Here is a 20,578-nt window from a genome sequence, read left to right as displayed (position 1 = left end):
AAAAACCGCGAGACTTTGAATCATTTATGCATACCTTTTGTGTTCTATCACTAAGATAAGAGGCATTGAGATCAAGTGCAACACTTTTTATGCCATAGTGGCTTAACTTAAGTAAAAGAATGTTATGGTCAACACAATCGAATGCTTTGGACAAATCACAAAATACACCAATAGCATTCTTAGCATTTTCCCATGCATCATATATATGTTTTAAAAGTTTAGCACCTGCATCAGTTGTACTGCGACCTTTAGTAAAACCATACTGTTCAGGGTGAAATAAATTATTTAAATTAAAATGACTTAAAAGTTGATTTAAAATGATTTTTTCAAAAACCTTACTAAGTGTTGGCAGTATTGTAATTGGTCTATAATTATTAACATCAGTTTTGGGACCTGATTTAAAAAGTGGTAACAGTTTGCCATGTTTCATTAGGTTCGGAAAGATACCCAAATCCACGCATTCATTAAAAATAATAGCTAAGTGGGGAGCAATGACATCAATGATGTTAGATATTACTTTCACTGACATGCCCCACATGTCTCCAGTTCTTTTTAATTTTAACAGTTTAAAAGTTTTTTTAATGTCTGATACAGTTATATGATGAAATTCAAAAAGAACGTTGCACTCTTTAACATGACCTCTTAATATCCTCTGGGCTTCCGTAGCAGAAGAGTCCAGTGAATCTGTTAACAAGATAGGAACATTCTGGAAAAAGTCTTCAAAGGCATTAACAACCTCGTTATCGGTGTTTATCTTTTTATCATTGACAATTAATTCAAAACTCATATCACGTGGTCTAATTTTGCCTGATTCTTTATTAATTATGTTCCAGGTTGTTTGTACCTTGTTTTCAGATTTTATTATTCTATCTTTGATGTGTAATGATTTTGCAAGAATACAAACACGTTTGAAAATTTTTGAATAGTTTTTTACATGTTCTAAATATGTTCGCGTTTGATTATACTGTTTCTCCTCGTACAACTCGTACAATCTGTCTCTACTTTTGTAAATGCCTACAGTAGCCCATTCGCTAAACTTTAATTTTTGAGTAACATTAATACGTTTAAAGTTAAAAATTTTACAAAACTCTTTGTCTATTGTCTTGAACAGTGTACCAAATAGCCTGTCTGGGTGACTATTTTCAAATGAAAGACTTGGAATTTTTGAAGAAATTATGCTTTTAAATCGCTCTAATTTACCTTCAGTTATCGGCCTATACTTGACCCATTGGTTGCTATTGGATTTATTGTTTAAAATAGTTATTATTTGACCACTATGATCAGAGCCTAATTTATTTATTATCATCTTTTTTTCAATCACACAATTGTAAAATATATTATCCAGACATGTCCCTGAAGTAGCCGTTATCCTAGTAGGTTCATTAAAAGCATGAGTCAAATCAAAACATTTGAATAAGTTAAGAAATCTAACAGACTTTGAGTTTTCTGTTAGAATATCAACATTAAAATCGCCACAAATCAGTATTTGTTTGGAAGATGTGCACAAACGTCTCATTACATCCTCCATTACCTCTTCAAATTGATCAAAGTCAGCAGGAGGGGGTCGGTACACGCATACTATAACAATTCGTTCCAACTCCACACAAGATAGTTCAACAATGCATTCCACAGAAAGACTAACTATTTTTTTTCTATCCTTGTATTTTAGGTTATTAAGTAAGAGTATTAAAGAGCCACCATGTCCAGCCCTTCTGGAGAATACACTTGACAATGAAAAATTTTTAATATCAAGTACTGATAGTTGTGATTTTGTGAGCCAGTGTTCCGTAATACATAAGATGTGTATATTGAATTTCTCTACAAATAGTTCAACTTCTAATTCCTTGCCGTTGATGCTCTGTATATTTTGGTGTACAATGTTAAAGTTACAGTGCACCTCCGTTGTCATATTTTCTAGTTTAAAGAATTTTTAATTGTAACAGTACTAGGATTGGTACTGCAGTCATATATAGAAATATTTGTACTATTACTACAGTTTGTAGAGATGTCAATAGACTGAGTTACACTACTTGTAACTGGATCGTTTATATAAAAATTAACATTTGAGACAGTACTATCACTCGTACTCTGGTCAATAGAAACAGAAGAACTATTTTAACTTTGCCACAGACACAGTTAAAGAGTAAATAAATAGTCACACGAACATTAATACTCCTAAAGTTTTGAATGAATTTTCATTAATAAAGTGCACAGAGCCACAGAAGAACTAGAACAGAAGACACAGATGCAGTGTTGCCAGTTGGATCTTATGAGAAGTTACCCGAAATATTAAAAAAAGTAACCTTTTTGTGTAAAAAGTAACCTTTTGACTACTACTACTCTTGCTTTTTGCGTTCCACAGCATGGCTAAATCACCATTTCAGCCTCTGGGGGCTAAAGTAATTTTGTTTTTTTTTTTTAATATCTGTCTGTTACGAATACTAGCCAAGTACTAAATTACTACAAACCGAAGGAGATTTTACTCGTAAATAGAATCATCTTAAGTAAGGCCTTGATTGTTTGCCTTTTACATAGGGGATAAGAAAAATACAATTAAAGAGCAAGGATTTAAAAAACAATAGACGTTAATTTCTTAAATTCATACTTGATTTTTTTAAGAAATTCAATGTGACTGCAACTTGCTTATTTCGCAACGTCAATTGTAACGTCTTCATTTATAGTGAGATTGACACAGAAACATCGAGTTTTTGAGCATTTGTCCGCATTTCTTGATTTAACGACCGTTCTGTTTTAGATATACGAAATTGTAAGTTAATTCTAAAAATTCCGAAATATCACGTAAAAGTAACCTTTTTATTAATGTAACCTAAAAGTTACCAATGCAGTCAAAAAATCACCTAAAAGGTTACAAAAGTAACCTTCTGGCAACATTGCACAGATGACAGTTTTATAAATAGTATACGTTTACAGAGCAATAAATAAATATTTTACAGGTCCGTGCCACAGAGGTACAAAATCTATGGTATCTGTGAGTCACTCTTTGACTTTCATCTGTGTTATTAATTTTCTGTGGTTACCATTAGTAACACAAACAAACAAAAACAAAAACAAAAAGGCCTGAAAATATTTCATTCCAATCAAAGATTACAGTGTATTATTCCAATTTCTAACGTGAATTTAACGTTTATTAAAAACAAAACCGTGCTGTTAATTTCAACTAAAAATAGTGGACTGTGCTAGTGGGAAGTGCCTGTAACGCGCGCAATAGAAATAGTATTACAAATAGTATTACTTGATTGAGTATGATCAAATAAATCAAATGAACTGCCGCGGTTACTTGAACTACCTATTTAAAAATATCAAATAAAACTTCTTCATACAATGGAAAATACCTGCAGATTATGTTTAAACGAGACATCAGAATCTTTAGAAGAGATTTGGGAAGGATGTGAGGTCTTGGAAAAGTTATCATCTTGTCTTTCACATCATGTAAGTTATCATCATTAAAAACCTATTTTAACGGTCCACTACAGAGCCAGGCCTCCCTTCTTTCATTCTCATTCTCATTCCCTTCTTTCATTTCATTTCTCAGAGATTTTCGACGGCCTCTGTGGCGCAGTGGTATGCGCGGTGTATTTACTTGACGGAAGTCCTGGGTTCGATCCTCGGCTGGGCCGATTGAGGTTTCTTATTTGGTCCAGGTCTGGCTGGTGGGAGGCTTTGGCCGTGGACAAAAGGCGTGTGTATTTTCATCCTCCTCCTTAGTTAGCCCGCTTCCATCTTGGATTGCATCATCACTTACCATCAGCGATTGTAGTCAAGGGCTAACATTGTTAAAAATAATAAAAAAAAAACCATATCTTATATTAATTACAGATATCCATTAGAGATGATTTTCCAAAGAAAATATGTCTACATTGCAGTCAGATGGTTCAGGATATATATTCCTTCCATCAACAGATTCGTCAAAACGAAATCATGTTACAGCATAAAAGTAATAAATATAAGTGTCACATAAAAAAAGAGGAAATCAAAAGTGATACTAATTCAAGTGATCATGACAATGAATTTAACACGGATGAAGTAAACAGAACCTATGAACTAATCATTGAAGAGACAAAATCGAAAAAAGAAAATACAGTGACTGTTATAAACGATGAAGCAAAGCAAATAAATAAAGAGGAACTTAATGTGTTAAATATAAGTAAAGAAAGTGATAATTTAAATAGTAAGGAGCAAGAGTTTAAAAAAATTATAGACTTAGACGCTAGAGCCTGCTATATCTAGATTATATCTCATTATAGGATGGCTGAAATTTCAGACCATGTTTGTACCATAGGTAAGTATGGTAGCCATTATAGAGTTTGGACGTGATAGCAGGTTTTATGGCTCCAGATCTTCAATTGTCGAAGTATAAAACATAATTTATTATATATTTTGAAGGAGGATGAGGTCTCCAGAGCTGAGAGTTAGAATCATGGTGCCATTGAAAGGTAGCACCTTTTAGGGCTCCGGATCCTCAATTGTTCAAATATTAAACAGTTTTTTTCGAACAATTGCTGCAAATCTACGTAAGTGACTGGCGATTGGTGACATGTTTTCTTATACAATTCAGATTTATATGTTGAGGGTCCCAATTTTAGCGGGTCGATTTTGTAATTAAAATTAAATGTCCCGTGCGGGGCAGTCTCTGTTCTCAACAATATAAGTCAACAATTAGTTTGACGTTTAGTACATAAAGTAACATTGTGACGTCACAAAATGGACCACAGCGTTTTTGACGTTTGGAAATTTTTAACAAATCCTTTACTTTTATTAATTAATATCGATAATATCGATATATTTCGGACCCTTATTCCATGTACTATGTGAAATGAATATTGTTTATATTAAATTTGAAATAAGTCAACTACCATACATACCTATGGGACGACAAAGTTTCAGCCTTCCTAAAATGAGATATCTGACCACAATTATTCACAATAGAACCCGATACAGACCAGAAGAATGATATTTACGAAACAGGAGACAACATACCATTATCTGTATTAAAAGAAAATAAACACAAATCAACAAACAATATAGAGAATTCAAATAAGTTTACATGTCTAACTTGTTTTAAAGTCTTTGATAGCCGGTTGGAACTTCTAAAACACTATCAAAACATAGAGTTAGTGAGGTTCAATAAAAACAATGAAGCCTTGAACGATGAAACAAAGCCTATTCAATACAAAATGGTGGAAGATAAAGATGGCAGTGTGACTTATAAGTGTGAGAGATGTTACAAGAAATACAAACATAAGAAATACATACAACGTCATATTAAAAGTCATATAGACAAGAGGCCTTACTTGTGTAAATTGTGTGGTAATGTATCATTTATTTTAATACATTCACTAGCTGACGCTGCGCGGTTTTACCCGCGTGGTTCTCGTTCCCGTAGGAATACGGGGGTAATATATAGCCTATAGCCTTCCTCGATAAATGGGCTATCTAACACTGAAAGAATTTTTCAAATTGGACCAGTAGTTCCTGAGATTAGCTTGTTCAATCAAACAAACAAACACTTCAGCTTTATTAGTATAGATGTGAGCTATGACTATGTGAGCGTAAGAGCTAAGCTAATTTGACTCGCCAATACGCACACAAGCGTACTTATCGTAGCGTAGCGATGCTTCAATGGCTCCCATTTCGGGGCACATAAAACTGACTTACAATTCTACGGTTACACACTATGTGTTGTAAATCTATTAAAAATTAGAAAATTTAATCTGCTTTTTAAGTTTATGGTTTGCAAGAAATTCAGCTGTTGATCTTTTAATAATTACAATCACTGTTTACAATGTTACCTCTTATAGCACATTTTTACCATTATCTTTGTTTTTTTTTATGTAATAATTAATTAAAGCTAATTCCATACTTCCATATAAATATTATAAATCCGAAAGTAATGGGATTTGTAAAAAACAAAATTTCACGCGATATAATAATTATTTTAATTTTCCGGAAAGATTAAATACCCAATGGGGATGATGATTAGGTTTGAATATATTGATTTTTATGATACATTCGGGTAAATAAAGTCAATGTTAACTAAATTATACATAAAAAGCAAAGATTGTCTGAATATTCTTTTATCGTAGTTAGATGAACATTCATACAGTTTTAGCTTCCTTACATTAAATGTGACATTTTTCAACTTAAGAACATAAACGCACAAATAACTAAGATATTAATAATTTTGTTTGAACGCCCATACAAATCTAACGATCATTATGGACCTACGACGTCATTAAATCGTATCATTTTGTATGGGGCCTTTTTCAGGGATCCGCCGCAGCGCCGCAAATGTGACCCTTTAAATCCCTGTAGCTCCGAAAGTAATGATCGCAGATAGCCTGTTCCTTTTACAAAATTGCTTTACTATTAGCGTACTCCTAATTTAATTCATTAAACAATTTAAAAAACAGTCATCATTTTCATTGATTTAATTTGATCATCCCTATTGCAGGCAAAACGTACCAGACCGCGTCATTAATAGTGGCGCACGGCAAAATGCACGCCGGCGACTTGTTCTCGTGCACATACGGCTGCGGCTACCAGTCAGTGCACAAGCATGTGGTCACTGACCACGAGAAACGGCACCGGAATGAGTATAAGGTTTGTTTTTCTTTTTATTTGACTTCATAGGCAAAACTGCTCACTTCGATTCGAACTGTTAACAATCATAAGTACGGAACCCTCAGCGGGTGAGTCTGATTCGCACTTGTCCGGTTTTTTACAAGTCGCACTTGTTTTCCCGGTTTTCCCACAGAAACCAAGTGGTTTCCCGAGATAAAAAGTAATAGTCCGCGATCCGTAGAACATTTATACAACTGATTACCATCAAGTTAATTTTTTTGAGGTTGGTTTTTCTTTTTATTTTACTTCATAGGCAAAACTGCGCACTTCGATTCCTATATTACGTACGGAACCCTCGGTGGGCGAGCCCGACTCGCACTTGTCCGGTTTTTTACAAGGCCCACAGGTACCACGTTGTTTTCCGAGATAAAAACTAACCTATGTTCTGCTCGAAATGTAGATGTATGGGAATGACATTTGCTATCGACAGGTAACGTGATCAAGATCTGTCTTTCCCACACACTTTTCTAGTTTTCGAAGCGTTAGCGATCGTAGAAAGAGTGATCAAGCTATAACTTGGCAATTATAGCCCCCCCCCTCTCCCCTCCCCCTCCCCCCGCCCGCATATAATGGGAGTGTCATCAACGGAATTGCCAAGCTATAGTTCTAAGTCATCATTAACAGCCGATGGACGTCCACTGCTGGACATAGGCCCCTTGCATGGACTTCCAAACAAAACGGTCTCGAGCCGCCAGTATCCAGCGGCTCCCTGCAACCCACTTGATGTCTTCGGTCCACCTAGTCGGGGGTCGACCAACACTGCGCTTTCCGGTGCGGGGTCGCCATTCCAGCACCTTGGGACCCCAACGTCCATCGGCTCTTCGAACTATGTGGCCTGCCCACTGCCACTTCAGCTTCGCGACTCGCTGAGCTATATCAGTGACTCGTCTGCGGATCTCCTCATTTGTGATTCGATTCAGGTCTCGGATCCGTAAGTCATCACTGGCAACCTTAGACTATTAAAAAGAATGGACCTGTTTCGCACCCAAATTCACCAACAAAAAAGTCTGTCGTTTTTTGAGGGGGACGAGGTAAACTCGAAACACATCGAAAACACTTAAAACCATTAAGTATATTCTGTGTCCATACACTACACACAACTATATAATTGACTTGCAATACACACACGCGTAATTTTTACACAGACTAACCAACACATCGCTTAGACTATCCATAGAATATACATATATAGAATGTTCGATTACTTGATCGATTTTTTGCTGTTCCGTCAAAAGAATCGATTCTTTTTAACCGACTTCCAAAAAGGAGGAGGTTCTACGTTCAGCTGTATGTATGTTTTTTTTTTTTTTTTTTTATGTATGTCCAGCGATAATTCCGTCAATTATGGACCGATTTTAAAAATTCTTTTTTTGTTTTGTAGGGTTTACTTCCAGGGTGGTCCCATTTTTTTCATGTCAAGATCTGATGATGGCATCCTGGAGAAATTGAGGGGAACTTTCGAAAGTTGTAAAACGGGCTAGTACGTTTATTAGTGTTTCCATAAGGTATTTTAAACCACTACAACTTTATGAAGGTTTGGAGTTGGTCTGATGATGGAGCCGAAACAGACGATGGAACTCGTCAAGGATTTACAGCAATCACCTTTTGTTTGGGCTTGATTAGTTTGTATTGATGAGTACTTTCCACCTATATAGGTTGTGACTGTATTAAGGGTCTGGTGATGAAGACGAGGGACAGTGAAGAGAACTCCTCGACGGTTCACAGTAGCTACCTTGTGTTTGGACTTGATAAATTTGTATTGATGAGAACTTTCCACCTAGATGGATTGTGACTGTATTAAGGGTCTGATGATGAAGACGAGGGACAGTAAAGAGAACTCCTCTACGGTTCACAGTAGCTACCTTGTATTTGGACTTGATAAATTTGTATTGATAAGAACTTTCCACCTAGATGGATTGCGACTGTATTAAGGGTCTGGTGATGATGACGAAGCACAGTGAAGAGAACTCCTCGACGGCTCACAGTAGCTACCTTGTGTTTGGACTTGATAATTTTGTATTGATAAGAACTTTCCACTTAGATAGGTTGTGACTGTACACACGCAGTGGGAATGCTAACACTAAAAATAAAAAAATAAAAATTTTAATAAAAAAAATTCAACCGACTTCCAACTCAAAAACTAACTTTAACTAAAAAGCAAAAAATAACATCTTACCTATGTGCTACCTTCTGATCAGTTTGAAGGCGGTGCCAAGTCAGTGTCGTGTTTTAATTAAAGCTGTTTCTGGAATAACCACAGAAATTTTGTAGTTTAAACGTATTTAATTAAAACATCACTGGCTTGGCACCGGCTTCAAACTGATCAGAAGGTAGCACATAGGTAAGATGTTATTTTTTGCTTTTTAGTTAAAGTTAGTTTTTGAGTTGGAAGTCGGTTGAATTTTTTTTATTAAAATTTTTTTAGAAATCGTTTTTATTACAAATTTGATAAAATTATGGTAGAAATACTTACAAATGAAACGTTACTCCATCTTTTACTAAACTACAAGTATTTGGCCGTTTTTTACGCCATTCAACTACACAAACCTGGTCAAATCAAATCAAAAATCATTTATTTCAAGTAGGCTCAATTTACAAGCACTTTTGACACGTCAGTTGACTATTTGTAAAGATTCTACCACCGGTTCGGAAGGCAGGTTCTGCTGAGAAGATACCGGCAAGAAACTGAACAGTTGCTCTTTTGAAATGAAAAAGTCATACAGTACTATAATTTACAATTGATAACAATTACAATTTCTTATAGTTTTACTTCCTGTGTGAAGGTGGAAGCTGATCCAATGGCCTCCAAGCACTTTTATCGTTAAGGAACTCATCAATAGTGTAGTAACCTCGACTAAGTAAATGTTTTTTAACACATTGCTTAAAGTTGTGCATTGGCAAGTCCATCACAGTCTTGGGGATCTTGTTATAGAAGAGTACACCTAAACCTACAAAAGATTTTTTAACTCTTTGGAGACGATACGCAGAAATAACTAATTTATGCCCGTGTCTAGTAAGACGTGGGTTTAAATCTCCTTTTCGATTGTACAAATTAATATTTTGTCTTACATAGACTATACTGCTAAATATTTACTGAGAGGCTACTGTTAATATGCCTATTTCTTAAAACTTTTGACGAAGGGATAGGTATAGCAACAGATTTTATAAACGCGTTAGATCATAGATTCTTGATCTTTGACAGAGGGGTAACGGTTTACGAGGCAGGTCCTTTCTTTTTGATGGTCTAAGCTGGCAACACGCACTGTTCGAAAACTTACGTCTTCAGTATAGTTCTTAGTAAATGTGTCTGATTCCAGTACAAATGTGAGACGTGCGGGAAGGGTTTCCAAGTGCTGACGTGGTACCAGCAGCACCAGAACATACACAATGACGTGCGCCCCTTCGCGTGCGACCGCTGTGACAAGAGCTTCCACATGCACAAGTGCGTACAGCTCGTGCGAGTTAACTTGACACCTATATAGACAAGCCCTTGAACAAAAATTACCTGTTTATTTTTTATTTTTTTTAAATAGGGATGATGACAGTTTTTTAAATTGTATATAAAATAAGAGCACGCTAATAGTAAAGCAATTTTGTAAAAGTAACAGGATATCTGCGATCATTACTTTCGGAGTTATAGGGATTTAAAGGGCCAGATTTGCAGCGCTGCCGCGGATCCCTGAAAAACGCTCCATACAAAATGGTATGAACTTATGACGTCGTAAACAATTAATGATCGTTAGATTTGTATGGGCGTTGAAACAAAATTACTAATATCTTTGTTATTTCTGTGTTTATGTTTATAGTTCAAATATTAAAAAAATTCACATTTAATGTAAGGAAGCTAAAACTGGATGAATTTTCATCTAATTACGATAAAATATTTTTAGTAGATTTTGAAATTTTATAATCTTATTTATTTTGCAAATATCCAGTCAATCTTTGCTTTTTATGTATAAATTAGTTAACATTGACCTTATTTACCCGAATGTATTATAAAAATGAATATATTCAAACCTAGTCATCATCCCCATTATACTTAAACAATACACATCACTATCTAGCCCCAAAGTAAGCATACAGAGTAGCTTGTGTTATGGGTGCTAGGATAGTTGATATTATAATATTAATATACAATTATATACTACATATAAATACTTATATAATGTATAAATACACACAGACACTGGTGACCTGTGAAATGAACCAACGCAAATCACGCAAGGCTGTTACTATATCAGAAAATAACTCTGAGCACTATGCCGCCATTTCTGAGTATATTATCTGAGTATTCTGGTACAGTGGTGAGTACGTGAATAGAATTTCTCAGCTAAAACTCACGTGATATTAGCTCGAAGTATGCCCGACTAGTTTCGAACCCATATGGGGCCCTTAGTCATGAGCTGGTTCTTGCGCTCTGGTCTTGGTTTCGGCTGCGCGACGCGCTGCTGTTCGTATTGCGCGCGCGGAGAGCATACTCCGGCTCGTCCAATAGGACAAGACTCGTGTGATCAACCTTTTAGAGTCTTATTTATTTAAACAGTAAATAATTAAATCCTAATTACATGAAAACCTGATTCTAATATTATCACAATAATTACTCGCCGACATGTATACCTTTCGGTTTCTACACGGCATCGTACCGGAACGCTAAATCGCTTGGCGGTACGTCTTTGCCGGTAGGGTGGTAACTAGCCACGGCCGAAGCCTCCCACCAGCCAGACCCGGACAAATTAAGAAAATCTGAATCTGCCCAGCCGGGGATCGAACCCAGAACCTCCGTCTTGTAAATCCACCGCGCATACCACTGCGCCATGGAGGTCGTCAGTTGTGATCACATACTTGATGTTGTGAACATTATACCTAATGTTGTGAACAGATACCTGATGGTCCACAAAAGCAACGTGCACCCCCAGAGTTCGGGACGTAAGCCCTGGCTGTGCCAGCTCTGCGGGCTGCCCTGCGACTCCAAGAACTGCCTTAACCAGCATCTCAAGGTAAATAGCTTAAAAGTTCTTTATGCAGTAAGCTGGTGAATGCGTTACGAAAAGTGTAATCGGGAGAGGCGAACGGACTTTTGGCTTGGGAGTAAGCTGGTGAATGCGTTACGAAAAGTGTAATCGGGAGAGGCGAACGGACTTTTGGCATGGGGAGTGAGCTGGTGAGTGCGTTACGAAAAGTGTAATCGGGAGAGGAGAACGGACTTTTGGCTTGGGAGTAAGCTGGTGAATGCGTTACGAAAAGTGTAATCGGGCGAGGCGAACGGACTTTGGACTTGAGCAGTAAGATGGCGAATACGTTACGAAAAGTGTAATCGGGAGAGGCGAACGGACTTTTGACTTGAGCAGTAAGATGGTGAATGCGTTACGAAAAGTGTAATCGGGCGAGGTGAACAGGCTTTTGACTTGAACAATAAAATGGTGAATACCTTACGAAAAGTGTAATTGGGCGAGGTAAACGGACTTGTGACTTGGGGAGTAAGATGGGGAATGCGTTACGAAAAGTGTAATCGGATGAGGGGAATGGACTTTTGACTTGAGCAGTAAGATGGTGAATGCGTTACGAAAAGTGTAAACGGGCGAGGTGAACGGACTTGTGACTTGGGGAGTAAGCTGGTGAGTGCGTTGCGAAAAGTTTAATCGGGCGAGGCGAACGGACTTTGGACTTGAGCAGTAAGATGGTGAATGCGTTACGAAAAGTGTAATCGGGCGAGGCGAACGTACTTTTGACTTAAGCAGTAAGATGGTGAATGCGTTACGAAAAGTCTAATCGGGAGGCTAATAGTCCATCACGCTGGCCTAATGCGGATCGGTAGACTTCACACACGCAGAGAATTAAGAAAATTCTCTGGTATGCAGGTTTTTTCACCATGTTTTTCCTTCACCGTTTGAGACACGTGATATTTATAATGTCATAAAAAGAAAAGTTGGAGGTGCATGCATCGGATTCGAACCTACGCCCTCACGGCTCAGCTATAAGTAATAATTTGATTTTTTTTTTGATAAAGAATACAATAAGGAACTTAAGATAACTTATCCTAATAACTATACAAATCTTGTCCACGTGGAATGGTGGCAAGAATACTGGCTGCATTTCCGCGCTGGACAGCCAGGCTGATCCTTTGCGCAAATGAGCCAACCCTTCACCATTCGAGGCAACTAGCCGCGGTAAAATGATTCCGTAAAATTTTTTGGCACTGCGACTCCATGGCCCAAGGGTCTCCACGGCAAAAGGTACAAATATGTAACTCTCTGTCAGAGAGGCATACTTGAGCCACTTACCGGTTTCAGCTTTTTCTGCTGCGGCTCCCGGTCTTGATTCTGTCTCCCTGATATGACACGGTGCTAATGTGTCGACGCATGTAGCGTCCCACATTAGGGCCCGCCCCATTTCCCAGGGAACCAGCGTCAATCCAGATCTCTTGCCATCATCCCGACTGATTCCTGACGGCTCGATTAGCGCAGGAATATTTATAGTGGCAAAAGCCCTTTTAATTATATCATTAAGAGAGCCATGCCGAAATAGCCTACCGCCATTCCTTTGGCATGAAAGCCCATTTGATTTGCAGCAAATCCACGGGATAGCGACAACAAAAGCCAATCTATGCGACGTGTGCGGCAAGGTGGTGAGGGACTCTCGACAGTTGCAACTCCACAAGAGGGCCGTGCATCTCAAAATAAAACCATTCTCCTGTAGGTAAGTTTTTTTTGGGGTTCTGTATATTACTGAGACGGGCAGCGTGACGTCAGGAATGTGTATTCAGCAATGAAAATCTTCGTATAGTTCCAACAAAGTGTATTATCACCAACAAAGATCGCGCTCGACTGGCTACCAGACGACAAAATAATTACCGACTATGACTCAAACAGTTTTACAATTCAAAATGGTTTCTGTATCTTACAACTACTTTTTAATTATACAGTTTTACGGCTTTACAACATTATGAAATTAATATCATTATAATATTTAAATTAATTATAAAATGTAAATAGTTTACTTTAATCTGAGTTTAAATAATAAAGCTAAAGATAGAATCTTTAGGTTTAGTCAAATCAGTATCTTATAAACGAAAAACTGTAATCATGACATTGAAGAATTATTATCAGCAAATAACAGACAATGTTTATAATAACATATAGATAGTTTAGTATATTTATAGTTTGTTAGATGGAACTCGTAGGCCCTCGTAACACGTAGCCATAGAGTAAAACCCATGACTCCGCTGTAGCTAATGAATCATGATAGTTTGACAGCTGAAATATTTAAGGGTTACTGCGATACTATCGTAAGTTTTAGCCGTTTTTACCCGACTACGGCGAAGCCAAAAGGAAGGGTAATGATTTTGGCAGTCTATGTATGTATGTATCTATTTATATACAGGGTGCTCGGCAGTATTTCCCATAACTCTAGGATTATATTCTTTAAGGAAAATTAATTAAAAATGTCAAAAGAACATGTGTTCTAAAAATTTATTAATTGATAAATATCATAAAGTAGCTAATTAGTGAAATGCTGAGTGCTTGTTGCAAATATGTCGTCGATATCGACAAAGTAAGATACAGGATGCTTCCACACCACTATCAAATTCACTATTCAACAACAATTACACAAACCGGCATTTTTAGGAAGCTCTTTACATGAAGAATACGACTACAATAATGAACCATCAAGTTTTTAGAAACAGTATTTCATGAATACGTTAGATCGTTGATCTTATACTTTGACAGATCTAGCGAGGCAGATCCTTATATAATTAGTCTGAGGGTGTTTTAAAGCGATAATCCGCAGCGCCGAAAAGACTTTGTCTCCGAAAGAAGCTATCATAGATGCTTCATCTATAATTATATTGTTCCAGTTTGTGCGAGAAATCGTTCCAGAAGAAATACACGTTGAAGGTGCACCAGCAGACGCACGCGGGCAAGCGGCACGCGTGCGCCGTGTGCCACCGCACGTTCGCACGCCGCGACACGCTCGCGCGACACTTGAGGAAGTGAGTGCTCACTTTGTGTCATTGAGAGGTCATCATCATCATCATAGTCAGTTCCAGAAGAAGTGCACGTTGAAGGTGCACCAGCAGACGCACGCGGGCGAGTGGCACGCGTGCGCCGTGTGCCTCCGCACGTTCGCACGCCGCGACACGCTCGCGCGACACTTGAGGAAGTGAGTGCTCACTTTGTATCATTGAGAGGTCATCATCATCATCATAGTCAGTTCCAGAAGAAGTGCACGTTGAAGGTGCACCAGCAGACGCACGCGGGCGAGCGGCACGCGTGCGCCGTGTGCCACCGCACGTTCGCACGCCGCGACACGCTCGCGCGACACTTGAGGAAGTGAGTGCTCACTTTGTGTCATTGAGAGGTCATCATCATCATCATAGTCAGTTCCAGAAGAAGTGCACGTTGAAGGTGCACCAGCAGACGCACGCAGGCAAGCGGCACGCGTCAAGAAATTATAACTTGGTCATCCTACGGGTTTTTTTTTAACTAACCTAATTAGTTTTATATAATTAGGTGGTGTACCTCCCACTTACGTTTTATTCATTAATTACGGGACATCCTGTATATACCTACACAGTCACAGAATAAAGAATGATACAGAATGAGTCTATACAAACAGTGCGGTGAGGCCGGTTAAACCCATGAAAAAAAAACGTCAGGCATCTCCTTGACATCCGTTAAACAAACTTTTTTCATAATTTGTATTTCAAGATTTAACACTAACAACAATTACGTAAATTGATATCATAATACTAACCAATAATCAACAATTACATAAAATTACTTAAAAAAAATACTCCGTCTTATTATTTTAGTTTTTGTGAACAGTTTTTTAAATATTTAAAAACATAAAACGCCATTTTTCTTGAACAATATTGAAAATTACTGATGCGACGCTTCGTGTCGTACTGAATTAATGAATGAGTGAATGTATTCGTTTTTGAATCTGTATTTTGAGTGGCTCTATCTGCCTATTATTCTTTAATCTGTGCCTACAGTTAAAAAAAACTGTCACATTTAGTAAGTGAAATTTTAAACCATTTTGTTTCAGTTGTCACACCGACTGCAAGAACAAATGTCGTAAATGCGATAAAATATTTCCATCAAAACTGAAGTTAGCGCATCACAAGAATTGCACTTCTGTCGTCATAGAAGACTCGCAGTCCAGATGATAAGAGATAAGAGAGGAGAGAGATAAGAGACATATAGTACAAGATCCGGCATAAGAAATCATTCCCTCATCTGTTATTTCTGTTACGAACTAGGGTTCGAGGATTTGGAATTAAACACTTTGTGACTCGTATAAGACTTTATTTCACTCCTTAATCCAAGTATCAATACACACTTCCAAACGTAGGCAATTCGTCGTCCAAAATAGTAGCTGAGTTCACTTATGTTCACTTGTATTGCTGGTAACACTTAATGTTCACTTCACTCCGTTCTGAAGTTAGATAGCGATAAAAACATCTCGACTTGTAAACAACTCAAAAGGGCGAGCGACTATGAACCCTATGTCTTTAGTAATAGGGTTCTCCGTAACATTTCATTGGGATAAGTAATAAATTATAGAAAATATTAACATTGACACATTGCAAATTGGTTGCTTACTTAAATTGCCGCACAGTATTAAATGATTATTTGTTTTTTATTTATTTAATCTCCTTCCCTCAATGGTTAATTAAAAAAATCGTAGACTAGTTAATAGAATATAGCCAAAAGAATATAAAAAGTAAAGGTTACCTGCTTTCACACTGCAACTGTGGGTTTGCTAGATACTTAAATAATGTTATTTATATACTGTCATCAGTTATTGAGTCGTCTAATATGTCAAATGAAAGCTTATTTTATGCTTAACTAGCAAACGCCCATGACTTCGTCCGCTCATAGACCTCTTTAATCCAGCCCTTACAGTAGTATCGCTGTAAAAATGGAGTAACTTCTCCCGTTTTCCCAACATTTCTCTTCACTGCTCTGTTCCTATTGATCGTAGCGCGATGATAAGTATACTCTAACCTTCTCAGGAGTATAAAGAATAATTTTACTAAGTTTCGTTAAAATCCGTCGAGTAATTTTTATTTTTATAACGAACAGACAGACAAAAATTTTACTGGTTGTATTTTTGGCATCAGTATCGATCACTAATCACCCCCTGATAGTTATTTTGGAAATATATTTCATGTACAGAATTGACCTCTCTACAGATTTATTGTAAGTAGGTACCTATATAGATTTAACTGTAATAGGTTGTCTTTGATCTAGTTCATACTTTGCTTATATATATTTTGTATAAAATATGTGTTTGGTCGCAATTTAACTGAGCAACATATTTGCAATATGTCACTGTGAACATTATCTATCATATATTTCATAGTACTAATGAATGACAGATGAGGGTATATATTTCTTATTCCGGGTCTTAGACCAATATATAAATGACAGAGATTTTATATTTTCTCCGGCAGTTGTTAAAGACAGAATAAAATTGTTTTATTTTATGTGTATAAATTGTTTTATTTTTCTATTAAATAACATTATTATGAAATATATTATCATAGTGACGCATGGCTTAACAAAACCAATGGGGATGATGACTAGGTTTGAATACATTGACTTTTTTTATTAGACATTCGGGTAAATACGATCAATAAAAACAAAGATTAAGTTTGTAAAACAAATAAGATTTCAAATAATCAATTCAAAAATAATTAAGAGATATTACAAAATCGTGAAAATTCATATTTGCAATGTTACATTTTTCATTAAACATAAACGCACAAAAATAACAAAGATATTTGTGATTTTGTTTGCACAAAATCCTAACGATCACTATAGTCGATGACGTCATTTATTCATGACCCTTTAGATACGAAATTGTAGCTCCGAAAAAAATGATCGCAGATACCCTGTTACTTCTACCAAATTGCTTTACTATTAGCATAAAAATTACTACTATTAATATATCTACAATTAAATAACTGTCATCAAAGTCCGCTTTATAATTTACGTTGCCAGCTTTTACTAAAAGCGCCTTTTACTGGCAAATATTTGACGCATACCGCCGGTACAGAAAACTGCGCTTCTGTACTCTGAGGTCGATTTACAAGCGTAATATGCCATAATTCGATTGGATAGGTAAGAAAGGACATGTCTCAAAATAAAAATAAAAAATAATATTTTTTACGGATAGAAGATACAAATTGCTATTGAGAAAATAATTTTCTGAATTTTTGGAACCCGCATTAATTAGATAAATGTTTTTTTTGTTTCACTCCCTTGTCTACAAACTAAACAGACAATACAGTAAAAGTGTTCAACAGCCAATAAAAACAACTGGAATTGAATTCATATCCGGTGCAAGCTGTAAATGTCCTGTAATATTGCCAAATGTCAATAAGACACAAGTTAAAAAGAAACATTAAATCGTAGACAGAGAAGCATTAAATAAAGAAGTCCTTGAATTCTTTTACAAAGCCATAAACGAACGCTACTACGCGAAGATCACTGACAAACCGTCAGGGTTTGAGTTACAAACATGTGGCCATGATAAAAATTCTTAACCTAATGTCAGCTAATGAAAAAAATACATTCTAAATAATTAATTTAAAAAAATGCGGGTTTCAAAAATTTTTTTTTTTGGCTTTAAGCCTTAGGTTCTGCTTATTTGACACTCGGAATAAAGGCCCATACAAAATTGGGACATGTTCTTTAATTGATAAGTTAAATTCCGCTGTCCCCATTACTATGATAATACTCTTGGACTATCTTATCGACTATTCTTGGGTGGATACCTGTAAATATAAGTAAAAAGTATTGTTAAAGTTTGAACAACTTCACGATTAACGGATCGGACTCCTACAAATTAGAATGGGTCTTTAAATAAAAAAATTTCGGCACGCTGGTCATAAGTGGTAACTGTAACCTAATGCCGTATGTGTGAGAGACAGGAAAGTCAGACTGAGTGCATCGTAACGCGTTACGTTACGAAGCGGTTTATCGTCTCTTAAGAAGTTACTTCAAAATGTGAGCGTAGGTCGCAACTTTCATCATCATCATCATCATCATCATCATCATCATCATCATCTTCCTCTTCATCATCATGTCAGCCGATGGGCGTCCACTGCAGGACATAGGCCTTTTGTAGGGACTTCCAAACATCACGATACTGAGCCACCTGCATCCAGCGAATCCCTGCGACTCACTAAATGTCGTCAGTCCACCTGGTGGGGGGTCGACCAACACTGCGCTTTCTGGTGCGGGGCCGCCATTCCAGCACCTTGGGACCCCAATGTCCATCGGCACTTCGAACTATGTGCCCCGCCCATTGCCACTTCAGCTTAGCGACACGGTCGCAACGTTGGTCCTGGGTTCGATTTCCAAGTCGAGGCAGTGCAGGATTGTATATTTTCTTTACTGGCTCAGGTCTGGTCTGGTGGTAGGCTTTGGCCGTTACCATCCTAACGGTAAAGACGTGCCGCCAAGCGAATTAGCGTTCCGGTACGATGCTGCGTAGAAACTGTCGGAAGTATGGGTACATAATAACATAATACATTTGTACCTCTTAGACTGCATCGTCACTTACCATCAGGTGAGAGCGCATATTAATAAATAACCTATGACCATTAACTAGTTAATTTAGTTTCTAGTGACCCATAGATCCCACTGCATGTATCTTCTGCTGACGTTGAAATTTTGCTCTGCTTCATGAGATCGAAAAGATCGCTTGCTTTCGGATTATATGACCAAAATCTTGTTGTTTAACTCTATAGTAAATAATTCGTAATTTTTTTCAAGAAATTAAATATCACGTGTCTCAAACGGTAAAGGAAAAACATCGTGAGGAAACTTGAGAATTTTCTTAATTCTCTTTGCGTGTGAAGTCTGCCGATCCGCATTGGTACAGCGTAGTGGACTATTGCCCTAACCCCTCTCATTCTGCGAGAAGACTCGAGCTCAGCAGTGAACCGAATATAGGTCAATAATGATGAACAAACGCGTTTGATTTGTTTGAGCTTTCGCTTTGAATCTTGATATAATTCCTTAGGTTTGTTTTCAAGATTTTTATGATGTAACTGAGCTCCACGCGAAGTCTCGTGGATGCTTGTTTTAAGCTTAGGTATATAACTTTTAATTATAGACTAAAAAAAGGTAGTCAATTACCGTTTAGACTTCGTGGAAGTCGTTTTGTTGACGAAGGAACGCCTATTGTCGCTGGTGGTGGAGCTAGAGCTATTTGTGGATAAATACCTGTAAACATAAGTAAAAAACTTTATTAAAACGAAATAAGATTTTGTGTGTGAGTCGAGAGGACTTTTAGGTCTCCAATGCAAAAGCAGAAAACTTATATGGACCATCTACTTTAAGGTTTCGAAAATGCACATAAAACTAACTCATACTTTACAGAAATCTATATTAAACATCTATCTATACTAATTTTATAAAGCTGAAGAGTTTATTTGTTGGTTTGTTTGTTTGTTTGAACGCGCTAATCTCAGGAACTACCGGTCCGATTTGAAAAATTCTTTCAGTGTTAGATAGCCCATTTATCGAGGAAGGCGATAGGGTATATATCATCCCCGTATTCTTACGGGTACGGAAACCACGCGGGTAAAACCGCGCGGCGTCAGCTAGTATTATACATATTTCTATTTTTTTTCAAGATTTATACATAAGTATAAAACTGAATCCCACGCGAAGTATGTTGTGGGTGGATATTTGGATGGATATTTTTCTAATGCTCGTATAACTTTCAAGTCTTAATTATAATATCTGTACAAATAAATAAAATGTAAAAAGGTATAATATTAGAATTAGTTAATTACCGTTAAGACCTGGTGCAAGTTGAATTATTGAAGAGGGAGCGCCTATTGATGATGCTGGTGGAAAAGCCATTGGTACAGTTAGATAGTTTATTATTATTGACGGTGTTGTTATTGGTGAAC

The 20,578-nt window shown here is 37.0% G+C and overlaps 1 protein-coding gene across 6 annotated transcripts; it reads left to right on the top strand.

Annotated features, from left to right (window-relative positions):
* Positions 1 to 3,031: 3,031 nt before the first annotated feature.
* Positions 3,032 to 17,144, top strand: LOC112049589 (gastrula zinc finger protein XlCGF26.1). 6 transcript variants are annotated; one of them, XM_052889231.1, is made up of 9 exons: positions 3,032 to 3,450; positions 3,838 to 4,165; positions 4,948 to 5,328; positions 6,473 to 6,621; positions 9,960 to 10,084; positions 11,522 to 11,639; positions 13,211 to 13,338; positions 14,498 to 14,632; positions 15,691 to 17,144. In XM_052889231.1, exons 1-9 carry the CDS (start codon positions 3,343 to 3,345, stop codon positions 15,809 to 15,811), a joined length of 1,593 nt encoding a protein of 530 aa, XP_052745191.1. In that variant the 5' UTR covers positions 3,032 to 3,342; the 3' UTR covers positions 15,812 to 17,144. The 6 variants fall into 6 exon arrangements, with proteins under 6 accessions (XP_052745191.1, XP_052745190.1, XP_052745189.1 ...); XM_052889230.1 differs by having other exon boundaries at positions 3,838 to 4,189; positions 4,960 to 5,328; XM_052889229.1 differs by having other exon boundaries at positions 3,838 to 4,189.
* The last annotated feature ends 3,434 nt before the right edge of the window (positions 17,145 to 20,578 follow it).

Source organism: Bicyclus anynana, chromosome 25 (genome assembly GCF_947172395.1).
Source record: "Bicyclus anynana chromosome 25, ilBicAnyn1.1, whole genome shotgun sequence".
NCBI classification, from domain to species: domain Eukaryota; kingdom Metazoa; phylum Arthropoda; class Insecta; order Lepidoptera; family Nymphalidae; genus Bicyclus; species Bicyclus anynana.
This window is presented reverse-complemented; position numbering and strand designations above follow the sequence as displayed.

Coding starts and splice junctions, on each gene's coding strand:
- LOC112049589 (XM_052889229.1), top strand. CDS start 3,343: ATGGAAAATACCTGCAGATTATGTTTAAACGAGACATCAGAATCTTTA. Junction 6,622..9,959: donor GGCACCGGAATGAGTATAAG/GTTTGTTTTTCT, acceptor GTCTGATTCCAG/TACAAATGTGAGACGTGCGG. Junction 14,633..15,690: donor CTCGCGCGACACTTGAGGAA/GTGAGTGCTCAC, acceptor ATTTTGTTTCAG/TTGTCACACCGACTGCAAGA.